The 25,988-nt window shown below is 32.3% G+C and overlaps 1 protein-coding gene across 6 annotated transcripts in view; it reads left to right on the top strand.

The window, feature by feature from the left end:
• Jarid2 (Jumonji, AT rich interactive domain 2) overlaps positions 1–25,988 on the top strand; it is a 120,890-nt gene that overhangs the window by 39,058 nt on the left and 55,844 nt on the right. For all 6 annotated transcript variants that reach the window (XM_076481132.1, XM_076481130.1, XM_076481129.1 and 3 more), the window contains exons 6-7: positions 18,461–18,774; positions 19,911–23,135. In XM_076481132.1, coding sequence (XP_076337247.1) covers positions 18,461–18,774; positions 19,911–23,135 — 3,539 coding nt within the window. The remainder of the gene's footprint in view (positions 1–18,460; positions 18,775–19,910; positions 23,136–25,988) is intronic.

Raw genomic sequence — 25,988 nt, 5'->3', positions numbered from 1 at the left:
AGATTTATTAGGTCTCACTTGGAATACTGTGTACAGTCTTTTTCTCTTTATCTAAGAAAGAATAATGATTTGTTGGATGGGTTTCAGAAGAGGGATACTAGGATGATTCCAAGATATCTTTTGTGGATAAGTTAAAATATTTTAATGTTTTCTTAAATGAAGAACATAAAAAGTAATCTCATTAAAGTTTATAAGATTGTTTGAGGGATCAGTAGGAATAAGGCTTCTGATTTCATTGTGCTGAGTTCTAAACACAATATCTTGAGAGGGCACAAGTTTAAGATTTGGAAGACAAACTAGGATCTAGTTAAAGACGTCTTACTGGGTGATTGGGTTATGTAATGAGTTGCCAGCAGAGTAGTAGAAGCCAGCACTTTATAAGAGTTTCATAAAAGAATAGGTTACTTTCTGATTTAAAAGATATATATATTTTTACCATAGAGCTTTTCCTGTGGTAAAATTTATGAATAGTTCAGGACAATTTGAATTATTATGTTTGAGTTTAGAACAAAGTAGATGGTAAGATACTTTGTGTCGGCAATACAAGACAACAATCTGAGGGTTACATAAATGAAAAAGAGATTGAAGGTATAATATGAGCAACAATTTAATATGTATAATGAAATTGTAGAACCTAAGGTTTTGTTTTGAACATTGTATAAGGCATACACAAACAAACACATTTATTTATGTTTAAAAATTTTTAAAGATACACGTCATGGGAAAAATTAAACTTTTGCCCATTTTTATGGTAGATGTAATCATAAAATGGTAAAAGATAAAAATGCTTTATTATTGCCATTTGAGATGATAGTCCTGAGGTCATACAATATTGTACTTTGATTATTTGGGCAGTAATTAATACTATAGTTTTAAACTGTTCAAGAATATGACCTTGACAATGGAAATGGTGGTGTACTGGTTTATTTGGTTTATCATCAGTTAACTGGTGTGTTCATTAGCACATTCAGATAGTGATCTACCTATTTCTACTTTGTATAATTGTTTATGGTTTATACGATTTACTATGCATTTTGATGTGCAACTAAAATGCTCCTTGTTTTAGGTGCTCTTGAAATCCTGTCTGAAAATACATTAAAAAATTCAGAGTTTTTTTAACTAATTTCTAAGACTTCTCAACTTTCCATTAAATGCCTTTGGTCAATAATATTGGATATCTGTCATGAAACTTTCCCACAAAATCATAAACTCCTGCCAGCTTTATTGACTTTACTGTAATGTTAAAAGTCTTAATTCTTGCTCTATCCAATCATATTTAAACTTGCTTTATACCTATGTCTAAACTGTTCTTTACTAACAGGTAAGTTGTTTGATGTGACATCATGAAAAGGAGTGCAACCAAGCCCCAGTGCAAAAAATAGTGGAAAACAAGTGAAAAATTGTAAAAAGCAAGGAGTGGGTAATACATTTTTAAAGAGTGATTGCTTTAGCAGACATTAAACTATTCTTTGGGATGGGCAAAAAAATTAAACATTTTAGGAAGTTCTTTGTTTTGAGATGAAAATAGTAATAATACATATGTAAATATATAATGTTTTATAACTGAATGTGACTGAATATTACAAAATACTAGTCCACAAAAACACTGTCAAACAGGGAAGACTGAAGGTCAGTTTTATATTATTTGATATGTAACATGAGTGCACATGTGCCACATCAGTGTAAATTATTTAACATTAGCTAGGCATGATTTGAAGGTCAATATAATAGAAAATAATAAATATATAAGTAAATATATAGTGTTATGAGACATAAGTTACTTACACTAAACATTTGTATTTTTGTGTTATAATATGTAGTCACTCTAGCATGAAAAAAGCATAATTTATATTTATTTAATGAATTTTTTAGTGATGATTATGAGATTGATCAAGTGACAGACCTCACATACTTATAGTATAGAAAATAACAAAATATTAAGTGTTACTGAAAACAAACGTTTGTTTAGGAGGTTTTAGAGATTATACAGACAATTTTGAATTTGATAATAGAAATGAAAGTTCTTTGTTTAAAATTATAAATATTTTTGTAATTAATATTTGGTAACATGGTGGAATAATCCAGTATATGTAACAGGTGAATAAAATAAATAGAATAGTTTTGTTACTCATCTGAGTGCAAAATGATTTCATGCTATAATTGAGAAAAACTATTCTTTGTTTCAAAACTCTTAAATATTACTTGTTTAATCTCTAAAACTTCCTAAATATATTTCAAATGTTTCTTTTCTGTAAGACTGACTATTTTGTAATGAATATTAACAATAATAACTGTGGGGTCTGTCACTTCACCAATTTCAAACATAAAAAAATTATGAATGAAATATAAACTATGCTTTTCTCATGCTTGAGTGACTACATATTATAACACTAAAATACAGATGTTTAGTCTAAATAGCTTAAGTCTCATGAAGTAGTAATTCAAAAAGATTTTGAATGCAGCTCAACAAACGTGATGACATGGCCTTTGAACTATGACCCAATGCAAAAGGGTTAAATGATGTCTAAAATTTGCTCCATCAAGCTGAACCAATACTGAAGATCTATTAGAAATGAATATCTTTCTACACAAGTAATATGCACTGATTTCATTTTATTTTCCTTAGATGTAATTGCCTTGTACCCATCTATACTGATAGAAGAAGGCCTAAATAATATCATTAACTTCACATATTCGGTTGATCAACATGTTTCAAGCAAACATAACATTATACACCATCCTCACAATGCTCAATTTTGTTCTACACAACAGCTGCTTTAAATTTGATGAGACTTTGTACTAACAAAATAAAGGAATAGCAATGGATAACAGAGCAGCAGTCACATTTACAATAATATTCATGCATACATTAGAAACCAATGCTCTTGACACACATAAACAAAAGACAGGCTTAATACCAAGAGTGTAGTACAGATACATCAATGACATATTTGTTTTTTTTTAATCTTAGAAGAAACAACTTGTGCACAGGGCCCAGCATGGCCAGGTGGTTAAGGTGCTTGATTCATAACTTAAGGGTCTTGGGTCTGAATTTCCCTTGCACCAAACATATCCTAACTTTCAGCTGTTGGTGTGTTATGATGTGACAGTCAATTCCACTATTCGTTAGTGAAAAGTAGCCCAAGGATTGGCAGTGGGTGGTGATGACTAGCTGCCTTCTCCTTAGTTTTACACTTCTAAATTAGGGATGGCTAACATAGATAACCCTCATGTAGCTTTGCATGAAATTCAAAAAACAAACTATCACCCATCGTTTAAATTTACACTAAAACTATCCAATACAGAAGGATACTTAATGTCCTTAGATGTAGCCCTAAAAATCCAAGAAAGAGAAATACAGAGCTCCTTGTATAACAAAGAATGCAAGAAACCAGTATTTCTCCATTACAAATCACACCATTTGGAACAAGTCAAAATGTGAACCCTAGTAGAAAAACTAATGAGAATAAACCAAAACTGCTTCTTGCAGAATGCCATACAAACAGTACAAAATGACTTTAAAACACTTATTATGAAACGGATATCCCAAATATTACATTGAGAGTGGTTTTAAATCATAAAAAAACCAAAAAAACATTACAACACAAAAATGCACATAATGAACATTCTTATCATAAAAACATGATAAAAAAGATTTATGAAGCTATTAAACAATCTCAACAGAGAGTCAGCATAATGTAAAAAAAACAGGTAAAACACTGAAGGAATTATTAGGTTATTCTTCATTCTCACAAAAAAATGTACCAAAAACAATGTTATGCCAGAGAAAACAGAGCAGGACAAATGTGTCACATCAAAAAATGTTCTACCATATCATTTGTAAAGTGTGGAGAGACATATGTATGAGAAACCAGAACACGTGCATCTGAGAACACATCAATGTTATATACACATGACCAACACCAAACTTTTCCAGCAAAACACTTCTTATATATACATGGAACCTTGAAAACAGAAAATTCATGCCCGTTTAAAGTTTCTATTTTACAAAAACTAAAAATTTTAAGGAAAGAAAACATGTTGAAGCTGTACTCATAAAAAAAAAAAAAAAAAAGTCCAAAATTAACAGAGACAATAGGTGATACATGTAACTAAGCCACCATTGTCATACATTTGTATAGACATAGTATTGTAACAATACTATAATATTAGAACAAGAATGAAACAATAATAATATTTTATACATTGTTAGGTGCATGTTACCACAGACTTGAGAAATAGAACATTACAAGCAGTTATGCATAATAACTCTGAAGAAGCTGCAAAGGTGAAAAGCTGGTTTTACACAGAAATATATTCTTTTATATTTATCTGGAGTGTTAAAGTTGTTTTTTTTAAATTTTATTAAAATGTGTAAATTCATCCAGTATGCATTACAAATTTTGAAAAACAACAACAAATATATACAAGATAAGCCTGAATCTTCGAAACAAGCTGTTCTTATGCAACAAATTTTAGTAATACTATCAGTAGAATGAAATAAACCCTAATTTTTCAAACTCAGTAAACAATGTTATTTCTGGGTATTGCACCATCTACCCGGTTTCTTGGAATTTTAAAAGTTTGTGCTGTGAAAATGTTGAAGTTTAGCTCTTCCACAGAACAGATTGGTAATTATGCACTGTTACAAAAAATTGTTTTTTGGTATTTGATAAACAACAAGAAAATTCTCCCTCAATACATGTAAAAGCATTGATGCAAAAAGCTTAGTAACACCAAAACATTACAGCTATTTTTTTTTAGAAAGTAAGAAATACATTTCTTAACATAATGACATTCTACACTTATTATAATTACAGTTGAATAGTATTGTCAGGGATTGACACTTGGAGAAACTGTTACTCAATAAAGGATACTGATATAGTTTCTGTCAATAAGCTGAAACAAGAATGCTGTAAAAAGAAAGTTTCAGTTTCTGTGTCTGGAGAAAGTGAAACCAAGAAATTTATACAAAGATACTAGGAAGCAGCATACATCAAATTACTTAGTAAGACTGGTTAACATGATAATAGTGAAATAAGAACATATCTGTCTTTATGATACATTTATTATGGAAATTATATGTTTATAAATCTTTAAATAGGTTTAGTAAAGTTTTATTGAATGTTCAAAAAAGAAATCCGTTTTTGAAATGAGAGCATAACAGTTTGGGAATTTACAAATTCCTAAAATGAAAATGGAAAACTCAGAAACAGTAGAAACGGTTATTTGAATCAAATACTTAAACCTCATAATAATATTTCAAAGAGTAAAGATCACTACTGAGAGGTAAAAATATGCATTAAACCTGCAGTGATGTAATGGATAATTGTTATTGATGAACATTATAGTTTATTTTGAATATATACATTAATTTAAAATAAACATTGAAAACTTAAAATACAAACTCATAAACATTTAAAATATCAACTGTGATATAGTAAATATGCTTAATGCATACATAAAATATTTTATATTTAATATATTTATGCATAATTATTAATGTAGTTTATGTAACATGGCCAAAATCAAGCATGCAGTGGTTAAAAAAAGTTATCTTATTGGCAATGTTGTATCTGAAAACACAAGAACTCTATACACAAACATCAAAATTAGTACAATCTGAATGGTAAGTTAATAATTACTATAGTATATGTGCCATGCATGCTACATAAACATTTAATTTTTATGATGAGGAGTAACCCAATTGAAGTAAAAATGCCTGGTATTAACACTTTTACTAATAAAGCAGATAACAATGTTTTGACCTTTTAAGTCATCTTATGGCCATAAGATGACTAAGAAGGTCAAAACATTGTTATCTGCTTTATAAGTAATGGTGTTAATACCCATACCAGCTGTCCTGAGATAAATAATTTTGTCTACAGCTTGCAGACAATTATATACATATGCATGCTGTAGATTAGAAGGTTTCATATAAACTCCATGCTAGATTAAAACAATTGGATGCCAACACTTATACAGTTGCCATTTATTTGTTAGGTTGTAAATAAGCTTGAAAACTATTAGGTTGAGGAATAATTCGTGAGGGTTTTTAAATAATTTCATTCAAGCATTACATGCAAGACAATACAATACTTCAATGCATGAACACATTACACCCAAAACATTTATTATGATACTTTATTTCATGTAATACCTAGGTATATAGTATGCATTGTTGTAAACGAAATTGCAAGAAATTAAATGTGAAAAGCAGATGGTGTCGAAAATGCTCGATTTTGTCCACTTGACATTCCATTTAATGAGCTGAAAATGAAAGCAAAATTAAAGACATATGAAAATCAAACACACCATCTATTAGAGCAAAAAAAATTATCTACCAAATGACATGAAATATTTTGCGAAAGCGTTTCATTTATGAATACATTTTTTTAACTTGAAAAAACGCTCACGAATTATTCCTCAACCCAATATCTTGCATAATGCACAATGATGCTTTTAATAATATTACCTCGGTTTTATTAGAATATTCAGAGCCATTTTTGCTATTTGATGGCAGAACAATATTATATTATAATAAAGAACAACAAAAGGTTGATTTTCATTTTAAACCACTACCATGGTTCTTGATTAGTGCTTCTTAAGAGGTTACATGTGTGTTGTCTTTAGCTAAAAGCTGGGAGATAAGTGATATTTGCTCATCTATTGAATAGTAAACACAGTTTAAAATTTGCACAAGCAAAACAATATTTTTGTTATTACATGAGGGATAAAATTTGTTTTTTATGTGATGTTATTGTTATTAGGCTAAATAACTTCATTTGGTTGCCATTGTTTGTTTTTCAAATATGCAGTAATCCCAAGTTTATGTTTTGCAAATCAAATGAATTAATAAATTTATCATCACCAATAAGAGTAGTAACTTTGTTTGAAATATACTTCAATGCAATTGAAAATAATTATAAGTAGCCAGTATGCTAGTTTATTTATGTTAATACTGTTAGTGTTTCATTAGAATGCTCCCAAAGAAGCTCTAAAGTAAAATGTTGAGTGTCCAATTGAAGAAGAAAAATAACAAAATTTGGTTTATGAAGTATGATATTAAAAGTAAGAAATGGCACTGTGGTGTTCATTACAGAACTTAATCAATCACATGGTCAGTGAGGGATATGATGTTTTCAGATTTTGATGATTTGTATGTTGACTTTTAGACTATTAGGTCTAGTTGGTATGTTACATGGCTTAATGGTGTCTCAGTTTGAGCATGTGGCATTTATGCTCACTTTGGTCAAAACTTTCTTCAAACATTGTACATATAATAGTGTGTAAAACCTTTAATAATATTTTCTTTGTTACCCAATTGGTCTCCAAGCTGATTAAGTTTATGCCTTTTCTCTTTAATCAAATTTTATGCAGCTTTCAAACAGACATAGTTTAACACACAAATACTTTCATTATTTATAATGAAAGAAATTATGAGAACAATAACTCTGTAACATATATATAACATTTAACTCTTGATTGTTTAATTCTTGTTCTACCCAGTTGTATTTAAACTGTATTGTGTTTCATTTACGTGGAATCCTAAAAAGGTGTCAGTTAAGGCTAGTCCAGTAACTAAGGAAAATACTTGAAAATCAAGAAATGGATAATATACTTCTCAAAGGGTGGAAGGTTCTCAGCAAAAACAGATATTCTTTGGATAGGTAGAAAAATTCTAAATTATCAGACTTTGAGTGGGGTTGTTTTGTTGTTTACAGGCAGAACTTCAAACAGTTGTTTAGTAATGAAGATATGAAGCATTCCCGAATTGTACTCAATAAATGTCACAAAATGAGAAAATGTTGATTTGTAAATATTTTTGTGTTAGTTGTTTAAATGGATTTTGTATTGACATAAAATTGTCTTAAAATATGTGGCAAAAATATATGGAAAGTAAGAGGAAATCCCATCTTCAGATACAATAATTTAGGAGTAAGTCACTATATTCATCTATACTTGTTGTATGTGAAATGAATCATACTTACAAAGTAGTAATAAAACTTATAACAATCTGAAAATATGATTAATAGTATTCTCCTTGTTTCTCCATGTGAATACTATATTCAAATTACTGAATTCTTAGTGATGAAAATAAACATAATACTTTGCCATATTTTCAAACATCAAATTTCTATATAAAGTTGATAATTTTATCAACATAAAAACTTTTTCAGCTATAGGTGTATATCATGTCAGTTAGTTGAATACTTTGGTGGAAATAAAATGTTAATAAGATTAATGCACAAGATTTTACCAGAACATTGATGTTTGTTAAAAATAAATATCAAAACTTGCTAGATGGGAGTATTTATGTTTAGTATTTTTCAAGATGTGATTCATGCATATTTTAAATTATGTTAAACATTGTTAGCAGTAAATTCCTTAGGAAACTTACTTAGGAGAGGAACAGATCAAATGTGTTAGAATGGAGGGGGAAGCAATAAGATCTCTAGTAGCAATACTAATAAATTTGTATTAATTTCACTGTTTACACTCTATAAGTAACTTCAATAATAAAATTAATTAGAAAGCCTAGTAAAATTTGAGTTTGGTTATCATGCATTTATTTATTTTTAGTAATCTGATAAATATAAAAAACGAAAATTTCAAATTTTATAAATAAAATTAAACAGTTGTAATAATATTTAGGATGAATTATAAAGTCTACACCTAAAATTTATAAAGAGGATGCATGTTTTCATATTTTTAAAATATCATTACTTGTACAGTTAAACATATAAAATAATAAGTGTATACATACACTTGAATTTTCACTTATATTGAGCATCAACAATATGAAAAATATATCTTGAGTATTCTGTGTTCTAAATGGTGAAAAATCTATTCTGTAATATATGTGTTATAAGAGCTGTAGGTGTTCTTAGTTGGTGTTTCTCAACCCTTTTTGATATTTGGGACCAGTTTGCTGCCTCCCTAAACTGTTTCAGACCAGTGAAATCTAACTACAATGAAAAATCATTATTATTTCCACATGAATATTCTGTTTGTTTTTGTTTATTTGTTTTCATTAAATCTCATGGATCAGCAAGAGGGTCATGATGATTTGAAGTTAATCTGTAGACTGGTGGTTGAGAAACATTGTTCTAAGTAATACTAACATAGATGAAAAAGAAATCTCAAAAGCTTTAATATTTATATAGTTGTATTCAATTAAAAATAATCAGATATTGGTTGAGGGTGCAACAGAAAATCTAGAAAAAAGCTTTTAGAGTAGTAAATAATTAAAAATACTGACATCTGATTTTCCATTTTGATACCATATTTGGTATTATGTTTGGCTGTTTTCTTTAGTTTCTAAAAACAAAAATGGAGGGAGATGTGGACTATCCCAAAATTTCCACCTACTTACGAAGCATTAAATAATTTAATTATTAATATTTAAAAACAAAATGTGGGGAGAGGAGTTAAGTTTAACTTTCTTGGACCACCCCTCCTTCATGTTCACACTTGATTATGCAACATCATGTCATGTAATTACTAAGTTCTGGAAAAAAACAGAAAAGATATGGCTGTCTGGATGCCCAAGATCATTACCTGTTTATACAATCTTAAATAACATAGTTATTGATACCTTAAAACAGGGGTTCCCAACCAGTGGGTAGGGGGTCGCGAAGCCTTGGCAGGGGGGTCGCGTAGCCTTGTTAGAAGTAGCTTGAGATAACATTAATTTTATTTCATCAATTATATTTTCATCCTCTTACATTTTTTTTTGTTTCAGTGCAAAGCAAAACGTGTGTTACGTTAGTTCAATGTCATTAGGTGATATTATGGGTGTATGTATGCGTGCCTGTGTGAATGTGTATGTGTCTGCAACTGTATATATGTGTGTACTAGTGAGTAGCGAGTATGTGAGTGCACGCGTATGTATGCGTATGCTTGTGTGTCTGTTTAGCTGTGATTAAGTGTGTGTGTGCTGCGCTGTTGACACGTGAGTCACATGTCCGTTGCTGATTGGTGGATGACGAATCGCTGACTGGCCAAGCTCCCTTCCTTCCAATACTTACCCCATCATTACTCTACCTGCACCCCCACAAGTAGTCAGTGTAAGATCTACAGTTGCCAAAGCATTCATTATTCAACATTTTATTTTATTTTAACAAGGAGATAAGTAAGCAGTAGAAGTGAGTTGTGTCCATGGCTAAATGGCAGATACTCAGAATGCTACCTCAACATTGGCTTCACCACTGTGCTCACCAATGATGGCATCGAGAAACCACAGTGTGTTTTGTGCCATGCTGTCCTGAGTGCAGAGTCAATGAAACCATCAAAACTCAAGCGTCATCTCGAGACGAAACATCCAGAACACGCAAAGAAGGGTTTGGATTTCTTCAAACGGCATGAACGGTGTCTTAAAAGCCAAAGAATCGATAGAAGTCGGTAGTTTCAGCAGCAGAGTGTAGCCGTAGTGGAAGCTTCATATGAGATTGCATTCGAAATTGATGAACAAAAAAGCCTAACACGATTGGAGAAACACTTCTTAAATCCTGCATGATGAAAGCAGTAAATCCTATTCTTGGAGAAGCCAGTGCAAAGAAGATGCAGCAAGTATCCCTGTCAAATAATACTATACAGAGGTGCATTTCTGAAATGTCTATGGATTTGAAGGAACAGGTTTTAACTGATATCAAGGGTTCCCCTTTGTTCTCCTTTCAGCTCAATGAGTCAACAGATGTAAGTTCATGTTCTCAGTTGCTTGTCTTCGTGAGATACATTAATTCAGGTGACATCAAAGACGAATTCTTATTCTGCAGTGCACTTGAAACCACAACAAAAGCTGATGATGTCATGGAAAAAGTTTCAACTTTTTTTCAAGGCGAAGATCTTCAATGGGAAAACGTGTGTGGGGTTTGTAATGGATGGGGCACCAGCTATGCTGGGATTGAAATCAGGATTCCAGTCAAGAGTGAAGAAGCTAGCACCTCAAGCAAAGGGCATCCACTGCATGATTCACTGATATGCTCTCGCCAGTAAGACTCTCCCTGCCTCTCTGCAGGAAGTGCTTGAATCTGTAATCAAAATTGTAAATTATGTGAAGACTCAAGCACTCAACACTCGCCTATTCAAAGAACTATGCAAAGACATGAATGCTGACCACTAAGTTCTTCTCTTCTACACAGCAGTACGCTGGTTGTCGAAAGAAAACGTTATTAATAGTGTCTTTGAAATGAAAGATGAAATAAAGTTATTCCTGGAGACTCAAGAAAGGAAAGATCTTGTAGCTCACTTCAAGATGAAGCATGGAATAAAAGGGTTGCATTACCTAGCCGACATTTTTGACCAGCTGAACAAGCTCAATTTGAAGCTTCAAGGAAGGGAAACACATGTTCTCCTTTTCAAAATAGTCTTCGGCCTTTGTTTCCAAACTGCAAAACTGGTGTCGGAAAACCAATCTTGGAAACATCGCTATGTTTGAAAAACTTTGTGGAGTGACGGATGAGTCTCAGATCCAACTGGATCAGTTCCTCAAGGATGAGATTATCGAACATCTTCAGTCTCTAGAAAAGGAAGTTGAGCGCTACTTCCCTGAGCTATCACAGGAACAGGAGGCCCTGGTAAGGAACCCATTTTGTACTGAACTTGCCGTATCCAGCATCCCAGATGATATCCAAGATGAATTTCTGGATCTAAGGAATGACTCTTCAGCTCGTGATCTTTTCAAGGTGAAATCTGTGACTCAGTTCTGGTGCGCTATGTATCAGTCATACTCCAAAGTCAGCATGATAGCTCAACGTGTCCTTGTTCCATTTGCTTCCACCTACTTGCGTGAGGGAGGATTTTCCACTCTTGTCAATATAAAAACAAAGAATAGGAACAGATTGGATGTTGTAGATGACATGAGACCTGCTCTAACAAACGCCCGGCCACGAATTTCAAAGCTTGCTGCTGAAATGCAACATCAGGCATCTCACTAGCTAGGTTGGATAGCTGTTCAAACCTATGTTAATATTATTTTAAGAAATATATGTTCTTTTTGTGAATTCAGGTTGGACCAATGTGATTTAATTTGCTAATAAATAATTACAGAATTTTTAAATATTGTTTTTAGATGTTTCATTCCCTCTCCTTCACAGAAAATAAAATAAAAATTAAGCTGCTGATAGTAAGCCCTAAGTAGGGGGTCACATGGGTTTCAAACTTTTAGGTAAGGGGTTGCGAGTGCCAAAAGGTTGGGAACCCCTGCCTTAAAAGATAATGAGGATTTGGTATTCTTGATCCAACTGTAAATCTTCCTTTGCTTATACAACAACACACAATAGTTATTTGTATAACAAAAATAGGTGATTACCTTGACATCTTAGACCCCTTTATTTGTTCAGTATTGAAGAATATAGATAAACAGTTATGAATCAGGAACATAAGAGGGTGAAAAAAAACAACTTAAATTTATACTTTATCTACGTTGTCAGATAATTAGCAGTGAATGTTGCCAATTATTTGCCAATTTTCTAGTTATCGGTTCAAAAGTAGTCTTATTAATATTGAAATAGCAGGATGAGCAAGTTTATTGACAATGGAGTTTGAACTCAATGCAACCTATTTGGTAGTATTTTGCATAACAAAAAACAAGACATAATGGCGAGATTTCTATTACTTGGGCAGTTGGAATAATCAAAAATGGTAATTAATTCATTTCACGATACTGGTTGTTGGAAAAATTGAAACAAATAATTTTCTTTAGTTGATTCCCCTCAGTGTGGATTCCTGTACGTGGTGAGGGGACTTTCCAGGGAAGGTTCTGTTCTTTCAGTTTACCTCCTCTGGGATCTGAATGCCCACCCACGTGTTTGCTGTGTGTGGCGACCCACGAAGGGGAGGAGAGGATCCTGATGATTGAGGGGTCCAACCGTAACACACCACTTTGGTCTTGAATTCCTGTAGACGGGCGGCCTTGTGGTGGCCCTCTTGGGTCAATTGGCTGGTACACTTGGGCTAGGGTCAACCAAGTACCAGTATTGGATGTTCTCAACAGGCATTGTGGACATTCTATCTGATGCTATTGTTTGTGTATAGTGCTCATGAAACCCGGCATTGCTGCAGTGTCCATGTTTGACATTTTAGTGCATACCCTTGTAGGGCTCCAAAGTGGGTGGGGTCAGTGGGCACCAAAATTTCCTTTTTTATTATGAATCCTCCAAATAAAAACTTAAATAAAATAGTGAAAAAACAGTCCATAGGTAAACAACTACGTCTTGATGATTCTGAGCAGCAATTTTCAATATCTGTAACACCTGTAACTCATTTTCTTATACTATATTCTCTTGCAGACAAACCTTTAGGGCAAATGTCTCCCTTTTTCATTCAGAAGGGACTAGAGGAACTTGCTGGCTCTCCAGAGTCAGTAAAGAAGCTTTGATCTGGTGACATAATGGTGGAAACATTCACATCTCAACACAGTGAACTCCTCTTGCATTCAAAGGCAATTGGGGATATACCTTTTGAGGTTGCACCTCATGATGCTTTAAATTCATCACAAGGAGTTATTGTTGAGAGGGAAGTGAAAAACATCCCAAAGTCAGAGATTCTCACTGTTTTCTCCAATCAAGGAGTTTCTGCAGTGAGGCGTTTCTCTACTCACAAAGATGGAATTGCAATGTCGACCAATATCCTCATTCTGACATTTACATCACCACGTCCACTTGCTCCCATCAAGGCAGGTTATCTTAATTGCAAGATATGGCCATACATTCCAAACCCTCTCCTATGTTTCCAGTGTGAGCAGTTTGGTCATTCAAAAATGTCATGTCATGGTTCCTTGACATGTTCTCGTTATGGTGGCAAGGACCATGATGCCTATAAGTGTGAAACAGACCCTGATTGTGTTAATTGCAATGGCTCCCACGTGTCCTATTTTCGTTCTTGCCCTAAATGGTTGGAAGAAAAAGAGGTGCAGCATTTGAAAACGATTCATAACATTACTTATCCTGAGGCTTGAAAGTTGCTGTCCATCACTTCATTTTGGGCATATGCTGCTGCACTTCATTTCACTACTACAGTGGGAGTGCAGACAGATATCTCTGTGCCTCCAAAAGAATCATTCTCCAAACAAATGAGAGGTTTTTGACCTCCATGGTTAAAAAATTGATGAATCAACTTCAAAACCTATCTCTGTCCCTTACATACATTCCAACAAACCTCAAGATCCACATCCTTTGGTTCCAGGTACAGGCATTTCATCAGCTACATGTTCGTCACCCACCCAAGGATGCAAAACAATCATTTGTTCATGTCCTCAGTCACTGAAATCCCCTTCCAACAGTGAAGATCTGCCCAGTCGAACCAGAGCAGGATCCATGGAGGTCAATAGATCTTCAATAAAGACAGTGAAGGTAAAAGACGTGGTCGTAAACAGAAGGGTTCTCCACCCAATTCTCCTACATGTAAATAAAAATGGCCACCCTGATATAATGGAACTGTTGAGGTTTACATTCTAATCTGGATGACATCAAAACATTGATTGTTTCCTACCATCCTGTGTGTATTTCCTTAGAGGAAACATTTCTGAAACCTGCTGATACAGTCACCTTGGTGTGGGTGCTGCCAGCCAGTAGCAAGTAGCCATAGAAGCTTTATAATAACTTAAGAAACAAGTTGTTGATCATGTGACTGATAAGTGAACATGTTTGATGGCACAGGAATCAAACAAAAGACCCACAGATCATGAGGCAACTTCTCTAGTCATCAGGCCATGTTGGCCCAAAGCTGAAGAAACTTCAATTCATGGAAAATAGTGAAAAGTCATGATAGCATTATTTCAATTACTTGGATAGTTGGATTAATAAAAAATGCTAATTTTGATAAGTTAGTTGTTAGTCATAACATCAATTGATTAAGCTCAGTAAATTTGAATTAATTGAAAATAAGAATGAGAAATCATAATGGCAACATTTTGCTTTCTAGATTAGTAAAGTTAATTAAAAATTAACTTATTGTTTTTGTTAATTGTGACACTAATCTGTTAAAATGAACAAAGTTGTAATGGCAAAATTATAATTACTGGATATGTGTATAATTGAAAACAGTATTAATGAGAAATATTAATCAGTGTAATCCTAATTTTGGTTACTGGATATTTGGAATAATCAGAAATATTCGTTCATTATATGTTTTTATGACCTTTTATGTTAAAATGTAATTTTGGTTGATCATTTATTTTGCATGAGAGTAACTGATGCAGTCAGTGTACACTGGTAATAAAATTAGTCATCTAGAGTTAATGAAAACATGAATTGTGTCTAAATGTTGTAGTAGAATTTCTGTACTTTTAAGGCTCTAATAATTTCCCATACACAAAAGTAAGATTATGTATTAGTAATTATTTGTATAATGTCTATCCTCCTTCTGCTCCAAAAATCTTTCTGATGTTGACTAGTTTTCAAGCTTCCAGCACCTAACAGCTTTTAATGGGTTAATTAAGAATTAAGGTAGATGACCTATAAAGCTGCTTGCTTGTTTCTTTCATCATCATATTTCTTCAGTCTTCCAGTGTTAAATCTAAATAGTTCTGTTTTGATGCCAACTCCATTCAAGGATATCACATATTCTTTCAGAAGAAGATGTGCTTCTGGAATCAACCCAACATCTTCATTAGTACAAACTAATTAGAAAAAAAAAACATTGAGATTCTCAGCCATATCGTAGTCATAAAAGAAAATCCTTCTATTTTAATTTTTTAATAATAATATTTTAATTTTTTGGATTATTTGAAAATGTTGATAATGAGAAATGCTAAGTTTGATTAATTTCTTATTTTACTTGACAATAATTGATGTTCTTAGATATCATTTGATTTAATTGCCCAGTTCTAGTACCGTTGATGTTTTTAGATGAAAAATGTTCTTGAAATGTAAACTACACTGCTGGCCAAAATCTTAAGACCAATGAAAATAAAGAAAAAATATGCATTTTGCATTGATAAACTCAACCACTCATTTGAGTAGAGCTTCAAAAGATGAAAATAAGAAAAGGGAAAATAAAAATAAAAAACTTTTTTAGCATTTAATAGGGAAAATGTGAACACTATGAAATTAGTCTAAATACTAGCTGTTCAAATGTTTAAGACCATACTGAAACAAAGTGTTAATCAGTAAACATGTAACGAAATTTAGTCATTTATGTTCAAGTATTAGTGTTGTCAATATCTCCCACTGACATCTCCTGTGTTCCATTGGGTAAAAAACATGGCAAAGGCTAAAAAGTTGACAGAGTTTGAACGTGGCAGAATTATCGAGCTGCAAAAGCAAGGTCTCTCTCAATGTGCTATCGCTGGTGAGATTGGGCATAGTAAAACTGCTGTTGCAAATTTCTTAAAAGATCCTGAGAGATACAGAATGAGAATTTCAAGTGGTTGGCCCAAGAAAATTTCGCCTGCATAGAGCAGGAGGATTCGACAAGTTGTTCGGCAAGACGCCAGCTGATTGTTGAACCAGATTATGGCTGCAGAATGCAGCTCAAGAACAATAAGATGGCATCTACAGGAGAAAGGCTTTAAAAACCGTAAATGTCTTCAAGGGACACGCCTCCTTTCACACCATGAAACAGCTCAGTTAAACTTTTCTGAGAAGCACCAAACATGTGACATAGAAAAGTGGACGAAGGTTTTGTTCTCTGATGAGAAAAATTTAACGTGGATGGTCCAGATGGCTTCCAATGTTACTGGCATGATAAGGATATCCCACCGGAGAAATTTTCTACATGACACAGTGGAGGAGGTTCCATCATCGTCTGATAGGCATATACTGAGAGGCAATAAAAACACAACAATATACATACAGTTAAACAACTTTAATATACTAGGTTAAACATAGGTTTTGAATGTACATATTATGAAATCATCATGTTTTTGCACTACACAATATTAGAATTTGATCAAAAACTGCACACAAACAGTTTAATCAGGATTTCAATGTCCAGAACGCTAATAATGGGTATGTCCTCCATTCTCCACCAGAAGAGCCTGGATCTTGCTTGGCATAGATGTCACCCAATAGTCAATCTACCTTTGGTGGATGATGTCCCACTCAGCCAGAAGTGCTGCATATAGTTCAGAGAGAGAGCTGGGGGCAAAATCCCAATGACAGATACACTGATCCAGAATGTCCCAGAGATGCTCATTGGGATTAATATTGGGGAATATGGAGGCCAGTCCAGAACATTCACATTGTTTTCATTCAAACGGTTTGTACACACCCTTGCCGTGTGAGGACGTGCATTGTCGTGCATGAAGTTGCACCCGAAAGTGTGCCACGACCCTGGCTTGTGTCATCCCTTTATTAGGATTCCAACGACCTGATCCCTGCTTTCTTTGCATCAGTTGAGGCATCTTTCTTTGTGGTGAAATTAAACTTTTAAAACCCAGCATTTTATAGGCTGAAGTAACAGTGTGTACTGCATACAAAAGTTTTTCCACATTCTCACATTATGTACAACAGCAAGGGATTGGAAAGTTTTGACTGGTTTAAATACTGACACGTGATCACACTGATTAAAATGATCTGAACTACTGAATTGTTTTCAGAGAATACTCATGATTAAAACCCAGGCATGTTTGCATCGTTATTGCTCAATCCGTATGAAACAACTCATTTTATTACTTGTTGCATTTTTAATGCCACTCAGTATATGTAGGGTATCACTGATGTCCTTAATGCATATGGGAAAAAAGTTAACATGGGATACCATTATAATGACTAAATAAGAAGAGATAATTTTGGTTATGGAATTACAAATGGATATAATGGGATTACTTGGATTGATAAGTACATGGATTTTTGTTAACAAGTAAAAAATAAAAGTTCTTGCATTACTGGCTAGTACCATTAAATTTATAGCTGATGTGGGGGGTACCCCAGGATCAATCATGCCATGAGTGGTATTGTGGATGGCATCTTGACATCAGATCATTGTGTAGATGCTTATATGATTGTGTGGTAGTAGGATGGCCGAGATCTTGGTGGTAGAGTTTTTTGTGTTTTTTTTTCTTACACATTTACAGCTCTCCATTCCACAGATATTTTAACAATAATATTTTAAGATTTTGTTTTTTCCTGCTCAGACTATTTTTACAAGACTGTTTGTATATATCATCTTTGAAATTAACTGTTCTGTTAAGAATAATCACATTTTGTGTATTTTATTTAAGTAACCTAATGAACTCCTTTAATGTTTATACTTTCTTTTATTGCTTATTTAAAAAGTAGTTCATTTATCTTATTAAATATTCAGTGTATTATCATTGATTGAAAGCCATCAAAGTAGCTGAATATAAGTATGTTACTTTAGAAAATTAACAATTGTGAAAATTGAGGCTGAATTCATTGTCATATTTTAATAAGTAATTATGATAATTGAGGCTGGATTCATTATAAGATTTTATTTTGGGTACAGGAATGTAATTTGTTTTCTATAAAATGGCTGACATATTGATCACCTTCAGGAACCCCTTTACTTCCTCCTGCTCTGGACTTCCTGAATCAAGGTGCTCATGGTGACTCTGAATCAAGTCGTAGCTCAAGTCCTGAACTGGGGAAAGCAGATATAAGTGGAATAAAAGATGAACAGCTCTCTAAATTTACTGGACTCCATGAAAAAAACCCATATAAAGCCTCACTTGTGGATAGACTAACTCCAGTTAAACAACCAGTTGGAAGAACATGGGTGTCTAAAAGAGAAAGAGGAAGCATTACAGGATCAGAAAATGGAGACATGTATAATGAGAGTAGCATAGAAAGCAGTGGAAAAGAAAAAAGTGTAGGTTTGAAAAGTTATGTTGTGCATGAACTGCATGTTAGTAAAAAATTCTGTCAGTTGACCTTGACTTAACTTCAGAATCCAGAGCTTTATTCAGATTTTTACTACATTGTAACTTTGTTCATATGTAATGTGAAAAGCTGCATACTATGAATGAAATCATATCACTGAAATCTGTTAAATTGCACTTTCTTATGATATATATATACATATATACATTAATGTTTTTGGGACTAAATATAGTTCTTGACGAATTTACAATTTATTAAAAAAGTTTAAATTTTTAAAAGTTTAATTAAATATTTAGTGTGTTATCATTGATTGAAAGTTGTCAAAGTAGCTGAATTTTTTTGTATGAAAAATCTAAAGCTTTGTGATTTTTTTTGTTGAGAATTTTAGAACTTTTTTTTTTCAGTTTTGTTACATAAATTGCTGCATTATACATTTTTATGTAGTTTTGTTTTATTTTGACATATAATTACCATTAATGAAATTTAATATTAAATAGAAATTTATTTTGCAATGATATTATTGAAGACTTAAGACAGTTTTGTTTGGAGTAAGATTTTAAATTTCTTGCTTTAAAGAAGTTAGTGAGAAAACCCAAAATGTCAATTTATTTATATTTTCAAAATATTCTTAAAATTATTCTGATACTACTGTAGATTATAAGATTTTGAAAGCTGGGGCTTTAACTATTTTTGATAAGCATATGAGAGTTAAAAATATTTAAAGGGAAAATATTTTTATAGCTTTATTTCTTTCTTTCAAATAACTTATTTATTCTTGCTAGAATTAATTTTAAGTTTTTGTTAGATTCAAAATTAATAAAATTAAGCTGTTTTATAGTATTGATGACACTGCTTTTATATTGCCTAAGAATGTAAACAGTTAGATGTCTAGTATATTGCTTCAATAACAGGTGGTACTTTTGAAGAACTAATGAACATGGTTTATATCTTTAAATTGCATGTAGGTGACAGAAGTCATGGCTTTCTAATAAATGGATCTTTTGTTTCTATAACTGACTTATGATTCAAATTTATTTTTTATGCAGAGATTTATAGTACATCATTAAATTTTATTATTATTTTTATATTTAGCCTTTTATAATGCATTGTGCTTTGTCTTTATAGGCACCACTAACTCATAAAAGAAAACTGTTAACCAGGGATTCATTTACCAGAACCAAACAAGCAACACTTAACCCTGAAAGTTTGCCACGATCAAATTCTACTTCAGGAAGATTAAAAAATTCTTCAAAGTTAACATCAGTTGGCCAACTTCGAGAAAAATATAAACAGCAGAGACTTGCCAAAGAAAAGCAAACATCAAAATCAAAAGACACAAGAAGGAATACAAGCAAAGATAATTCTCAGGAAGATAAGAAAACGAAAAGAAGAGGTAACAGGCATAAAAGTGCCAGATTAACTGTCACTTCTTCTTCAAGGAATTCAAGGTTTACTAGCCAGGGTATGCAAACAAGGTTAAAATTAGTAACTAACAAACAAAAGCCAATTCGGTCTGCTAGACTTAGAGGAGAATCTCTTCCTTCAGTTCTATCCCCTGTTAATCCAGAACCACAGGGTATAACGCCACATCTTCGTAAAGCAAAATTGGTACCTCCTATTGTTGATTTTGATTCAGAAAGTGATTTTGAAGCAGAATCTGTTCTTGTGTCTCCAAAGCCAGTTACTAAAGAATCCAAAACAGAGGAAAACAAAGCCAAGTTTCAGCCAAAAACTACTACTTTAAGATCTACAGCAAGTTCAAAAAAGTTTCAAGAATGGCGTGACAGACTAAGAGCAAAGAACTCTACTTCATTAAAATGTGTTTCCAACAGGAAGCAGAGAACAAGTGATCAAAGTAGAGAAGTCACAAAAAAAATATTTACATCTTCTAGCAAAGTTTTGAGGTCAGCAACAAGCAAAGCAGTTACCAGAAAAACTGTTAGACAACTAGAGAAATTTGCTAAACCTGTTGCAAGACCTCAGCAAAGAAGGCAGGTTCCTCAAGTTTTCAAAGTAAGCAGGCCAGTAACAAGAAGTATTGGAAAGCCTACAGAACTTACTGAAGCCTTGGAGAGGCCTCGAACGAGGAACTCTTCAGGCATCAATGGGAGATCCCTACGTCAAAGGAATATTTCAGGAAACTCTGTGTCCTCTGTGAAGTCCCAAAAGAACACAAAAGGAAAAAGAATTACACAAAAAAGTGAAATAGAGTATTTTGATAATCTTCCACTGACAATAGGTGTTTTTTCTCAGGCTGTAAAGCCTTTAACAGAAGTCTCTAAGTCTAAGGGGAAAAAAGGTGTCAAGAAGAGGGAAGAAGGAATTAAAGAGAACACGGTAAAGAAAGATGGAAATGAAATAGAAGATAAGTATATGGAATCAAGTACCAGCATTCTAACAAAAAAAACTGAAAAAAATGTTACTAAAATGAATAAGGTAGAAAAAGAAGTTAAAGAACAAAGAAAAGAAAAAAATAATCAAGAACCCAAAAATATGAAAGAAGAAACATTAAGATTAGTTTCAAAGAAACAAAAGAATTTACAAAGGGACTCGAAAGTGAAATCTGATAAAGCAGAAATAAGAATTTCTGAAGATAAAAAGTCTGAAGGAGTCAGTCCTTCAGAATCATGTCCGTCAGATGAATATAAGCCACAGACCAAGAAAAAGGAGAAGGCAAAAATTCATCTTGAATCAACTGGCTGTCAGTCCTCAGAAAGTGTAGAGGTGATTTCATCTTACAAAAAGGAACCAAAGTTTCTGGAAGAAGAAAAGCAACAGTTTAAGAAAAAAGATAAAACAAAACCTCAGATAGATTCTTTAGATAATCAGCTTTCTGTGACACTAGAGGTTAAAGAATCATCAGAAAAGGATCATCATGTTTTAGAAGAAAGCAAACCACAAATAAAAAAGAGAGAAAAAAAAAGTGGTGAAAGTGGACCTCAGTCCTCATTATCACTTGATGTTGTAACATCATTGGAAATGGAACCTCCTAAAAAGAAGAAAAAGTTAGTTCCACTGAAGGAATCAAACAAGTCCTCCAAGCATGTAATCTCTAGTAAATCATTAAAGAAGAGTGAGAAGAAGGAAAAACATGTTTCTTGTCGAGACTTAGAGAGTAAAAAATCATGTGAAAAATATGAATCTTTTGACATTAACTCTGACAACAGAATTGAAGTTTCTAAAAAACACCCTAAGAAAAGTGAAGGGAAATACCATGAGAAAAAACTTGGGAAGTCAGGAAATAAAGAAGAAAAAAGGAAAAAACTGAAAAAATCTAAAAAAGAAAGCAAGCATTTCAGTGAATCTCACAAGAAATATGGAATAATAACCAAAGATAAACTTTCAAAAAAGCTAAAGAAGCGTAAATTAAAAGATAAAGAAAAATACAAGTCAAATTTAAAAACAGACAGCAGCATAAAAAAAAGTGAAAGAAAAAACCAAACTTTGGAATGTGAAAAACAGTTACAAATAAAAAAGGAGTCTGATTGGTCCATTAAAGGAGACTCTATAGAAGTGCCTAGTAACACACGCAATGTACAGTTAGTGGCCTCCCAAAGGAGTGGAACCTATAACAACACTGATGATACTGCAGCAGCTGCATCATACATCATTGAAAATATGTCAGAAGGTGATCATGCCATTGCTGAGATGACAGGAGAAATGGCCCACACCATACCAAATGATCTAATTTTTGGGAATTCTGATGAAATACAAGGTCTAATGACCAGTGATTTTTCAGGAGTTTTTGATGATTCCTTCCCAGCTGGTGCTATTCTTTTAACTACTACTCGTGAAACTCTTACTCATGTTCCTTATCATTTTATTCAGGACTTTTCTCCTGCCAAAACTGTAGCAGATGCTTCTACAAACACCTGTGAGGAAGACATTCTAGCTACTTTGAGCGAGAGTCTTGAAAAAATTGAAGATATTTCTGTTGGTACACAGACTACCACTCCTGCTGTGTCTCCAGAACCTGTAACTCAGTTAGCAGAGTCATTAATTACATCTACAGAATCAATATCAAATCAAACTCAGACATCTAGTTCTATAAGAACAAAAACCACATTATCCCCAAAAATTGGTCACCCTGGAACACCAGTAGGAACATCAACAGTTAAGAGGAAATTAAAACTTGTCGGGGCAAATAAAAAACAAAAAAGTGATGCAAAAAAAGTGACATGGAAAAAGGAACCTTTCCCAATGGAAAGTGATCCTCCCAAGATGGTTGAAGCACCAGTTTATCATCCTACTGCAGAGGAGTTTCAGGACCCTTTGGAATTTATAGAGAAAATTAGACCAGAAGCAGAAAAATATGGTATTTGTAAGATAATTCCTCCAGATTCCTTCAAGGTGAGATTTTATATGAATTACTTATTTAATACTTGACTGAGCATTTAAATGTATGAAATTCACCCTAGACATTTGAAGATATGATTGACTTAGTGAAAAATTACAAAGTACTGTATACTAAATATAATAATAAGACTGCAATAAAACATCTTAGAAAAAAGTTCTAAAGGAAGGAACAACAACAAAAAAACAACAATGTATAAATAGTTTGGTTAATACACCTACAGACACTTAAAACTTTAGAGACAGTCTTTTTATCAGCTCTAAAATTGAATAATTGAAGATTAATTTTTTTTTTTTTTTTGTGCTCGGTATCTTTTTTCCTAATGAACATCACATCCTTCTCAACATCCATTCTTCTTTTAATGCTAACTACAATATTTTTAGTTCCATCAACATCACTGCCTTCTCATTGGCTTTACAAGACAGATCTTCTTTAACACCAACTAGCAACAAATAAATTAAGTCTTTACAAAATGTTATGTTCAACATAAAAACTGATTACTAACATAATTCATAATAATTAATTTGTTCTTTCTCTAGGTAATATTCAAATGTATCTCAGGTTAGGAATTCTTTTCCCTTATCTACTCTTGAAACTACATGTAAATATAACACCTTTAGTAACTGTGACTTCTCTTCATTGCTAAGTCAACAAACATACTATTAATTATTCTGTGTATCTAAAATGAACAAATATTGGCATCAATTATATTTTAAGTTACATATTCAGAACAAAAGTTGAAAGTGTTATTTCTTAGGAATAAACCGTGTAAAACACAGAAGTACTCTCTATTTATACACATTTAACCCTTTTGTGATGGGTCACGGGTTAAAGGCTATGCCACTGCATTGGTTGACTTTCATTCAACATTTTATTGGTCTATTACTTTATGAAGTTTTGCCAATAATTTTGGAATCAAACTGTAGATTACAATTTAAACTTTAATATTATATATGATTTAATTTCTTAATTTATAAATATATATTAAAAGAATACACCTAAATATAGATTTTGGTGAGTCATATGGTATGTTGATTGCAGCAGTGTTTAAAATTAGATATTTGTAATGTCAAAATACTGAGTCTGCAGTTTCATACAAATTAAGGAACTTAAATTACTAATATTAACAAGCTATAATATCAAATAAGAACTATATCTTTTTATTTTACTCAGAAATTGCTTATGTACTGAATCACACATAGTGGGCCCCATTTACCTCTTTGAATTTTTGAAAATGGTTCCTTGTATACACTTACTCAATATATAATGTGAATAATCAATTGACAGCTTAGTGGTTTTCTCAGCCATATTAATCTATGTAAATGCTGTCATGCTTTTTCAAATGAAAATTTCAGTAGGGTAGGTTGTGTATGTAGTCTGCCTGAAGTTTCATAAAATCTAAATACATCTGAGTTACTAAGTTTAATAAATTATAGTTTAATTTTGTGGTATCATTGTAGTTATTTATGATCTTTTAGTTGTTCAAATATATATATAAAACCTGAAAAAAAATTTTGTTTGTTATCCTCTACTTCCAAAATTTTAGAAGATTTAGCAACCTATATGTGGAGATAGTCCTCTTGTAGCTTTACATGAAATTCAAAAGCAAAAGCAATTAATATCCAGCAGCAACCAAGTTAAAAGGTCATAGCAAGAAGAAATCATTGTTTGCTTTACTTCTTGATTTATTGTTTTAAATTTTAAGAAAAATAAGTTTAATAATTTATTTCTAAGTAGTAATTATATATATATATATATATATATGTATAGTAATTGGATGTGACTGTGTATTACAAAATACTAGTCCACTGAAACACGGTCAAGATGGGGAAGATTAAAGGTTGATTTTATATACACAACATTAGTACACCATGCACTGTGTGAATGCAAGTTATGTAATGTTAGCTGGGCATGACTGGAAGATCAATATAATAAAACATAAATATCTATAGCATAATAAGACTTAAGCAACTTAGACAAAACATTTGTATTTTTGTGTTATAATATGTAGTTATTCTGACACAAAAGAAAAAAATTATATTTATTTCCTTTTTTTTTATGATGGTTACAGTGTTGGTCAAGTAAAAGACCTCATATAGTTCATTCCAGGAAACGTACTGAAACTGATTTTAAATTAAGATTCTGTTGTAAGAGTGCTCATTGAAGCTCAAACACATACCTCTAATTTTTCAGATAATTGTTATAATTTAAAATGATATTTTACATGATTTGCTACCAATTAGTTTTGTGACATGAGTAGCTGAAATTAAACTTTATGCATCCATTCATGTCAAATAAAATGGACAACCAGTGATGTGAATGTCTGGGTAAACAAATAATTAAAGTACCTTAAGTCACTTTTAGCATTGTTACTTTACAGTCAGTAATAAATTTATAGAGTTTATTGTTCTGTAATACTTGTATAAGCTGGAAGAGTTACACATATTAGCAAAACATAGAAAATATCTTTGCCCAAATACTTAGGGATGAGTAAGATATTGATTTTTGATTACAACTTTCATTTCGTTACAAGATGATATTAACAACTCGTGACTTACAGAAGTAGGTTACATTCTTTCTGAAATTAATTTATGTAGTTGGAAAGCCCATGGTTTAAGAAATTGTTTGAATTAGTCTTCATATCATAGCAATAAAAATTGGGGAAAATATTCTGTTTCAAGAATTTGGGGTGTTTAAGACCTTCTTCATAATATACTGTTTTTTTAATAAGTACATATAATTGAAGTTTTTATTGTTTATCCTAGAGGATTCTTTGGAAGCAAAGAAATAATAACTAAATACCAAATATTGGCCATAAATTCAACAAAACAATTATTTACAACTTATGT

This window comes from Tachypleus tridentatus, chromosome 13 (assembly GCF_004210375.1).
Source record: "Tachypleus tridentatus isolate NWPU-2018 chromosome 13, ASM421037v1, whole genome shotgun sequence".
In the NCBI taxonomy this organism is placed as follows: Eukaryota; Metazoa; Arthropoda; class Merostomata; order Xiphosura; family Limulidae; genus Tachypleus; species Tachypleus tridentatus.
Note: the sequence above shows the minus strand (reverse complement) of the source record. Positions and strands in the feature narration are given on the sequence as shown.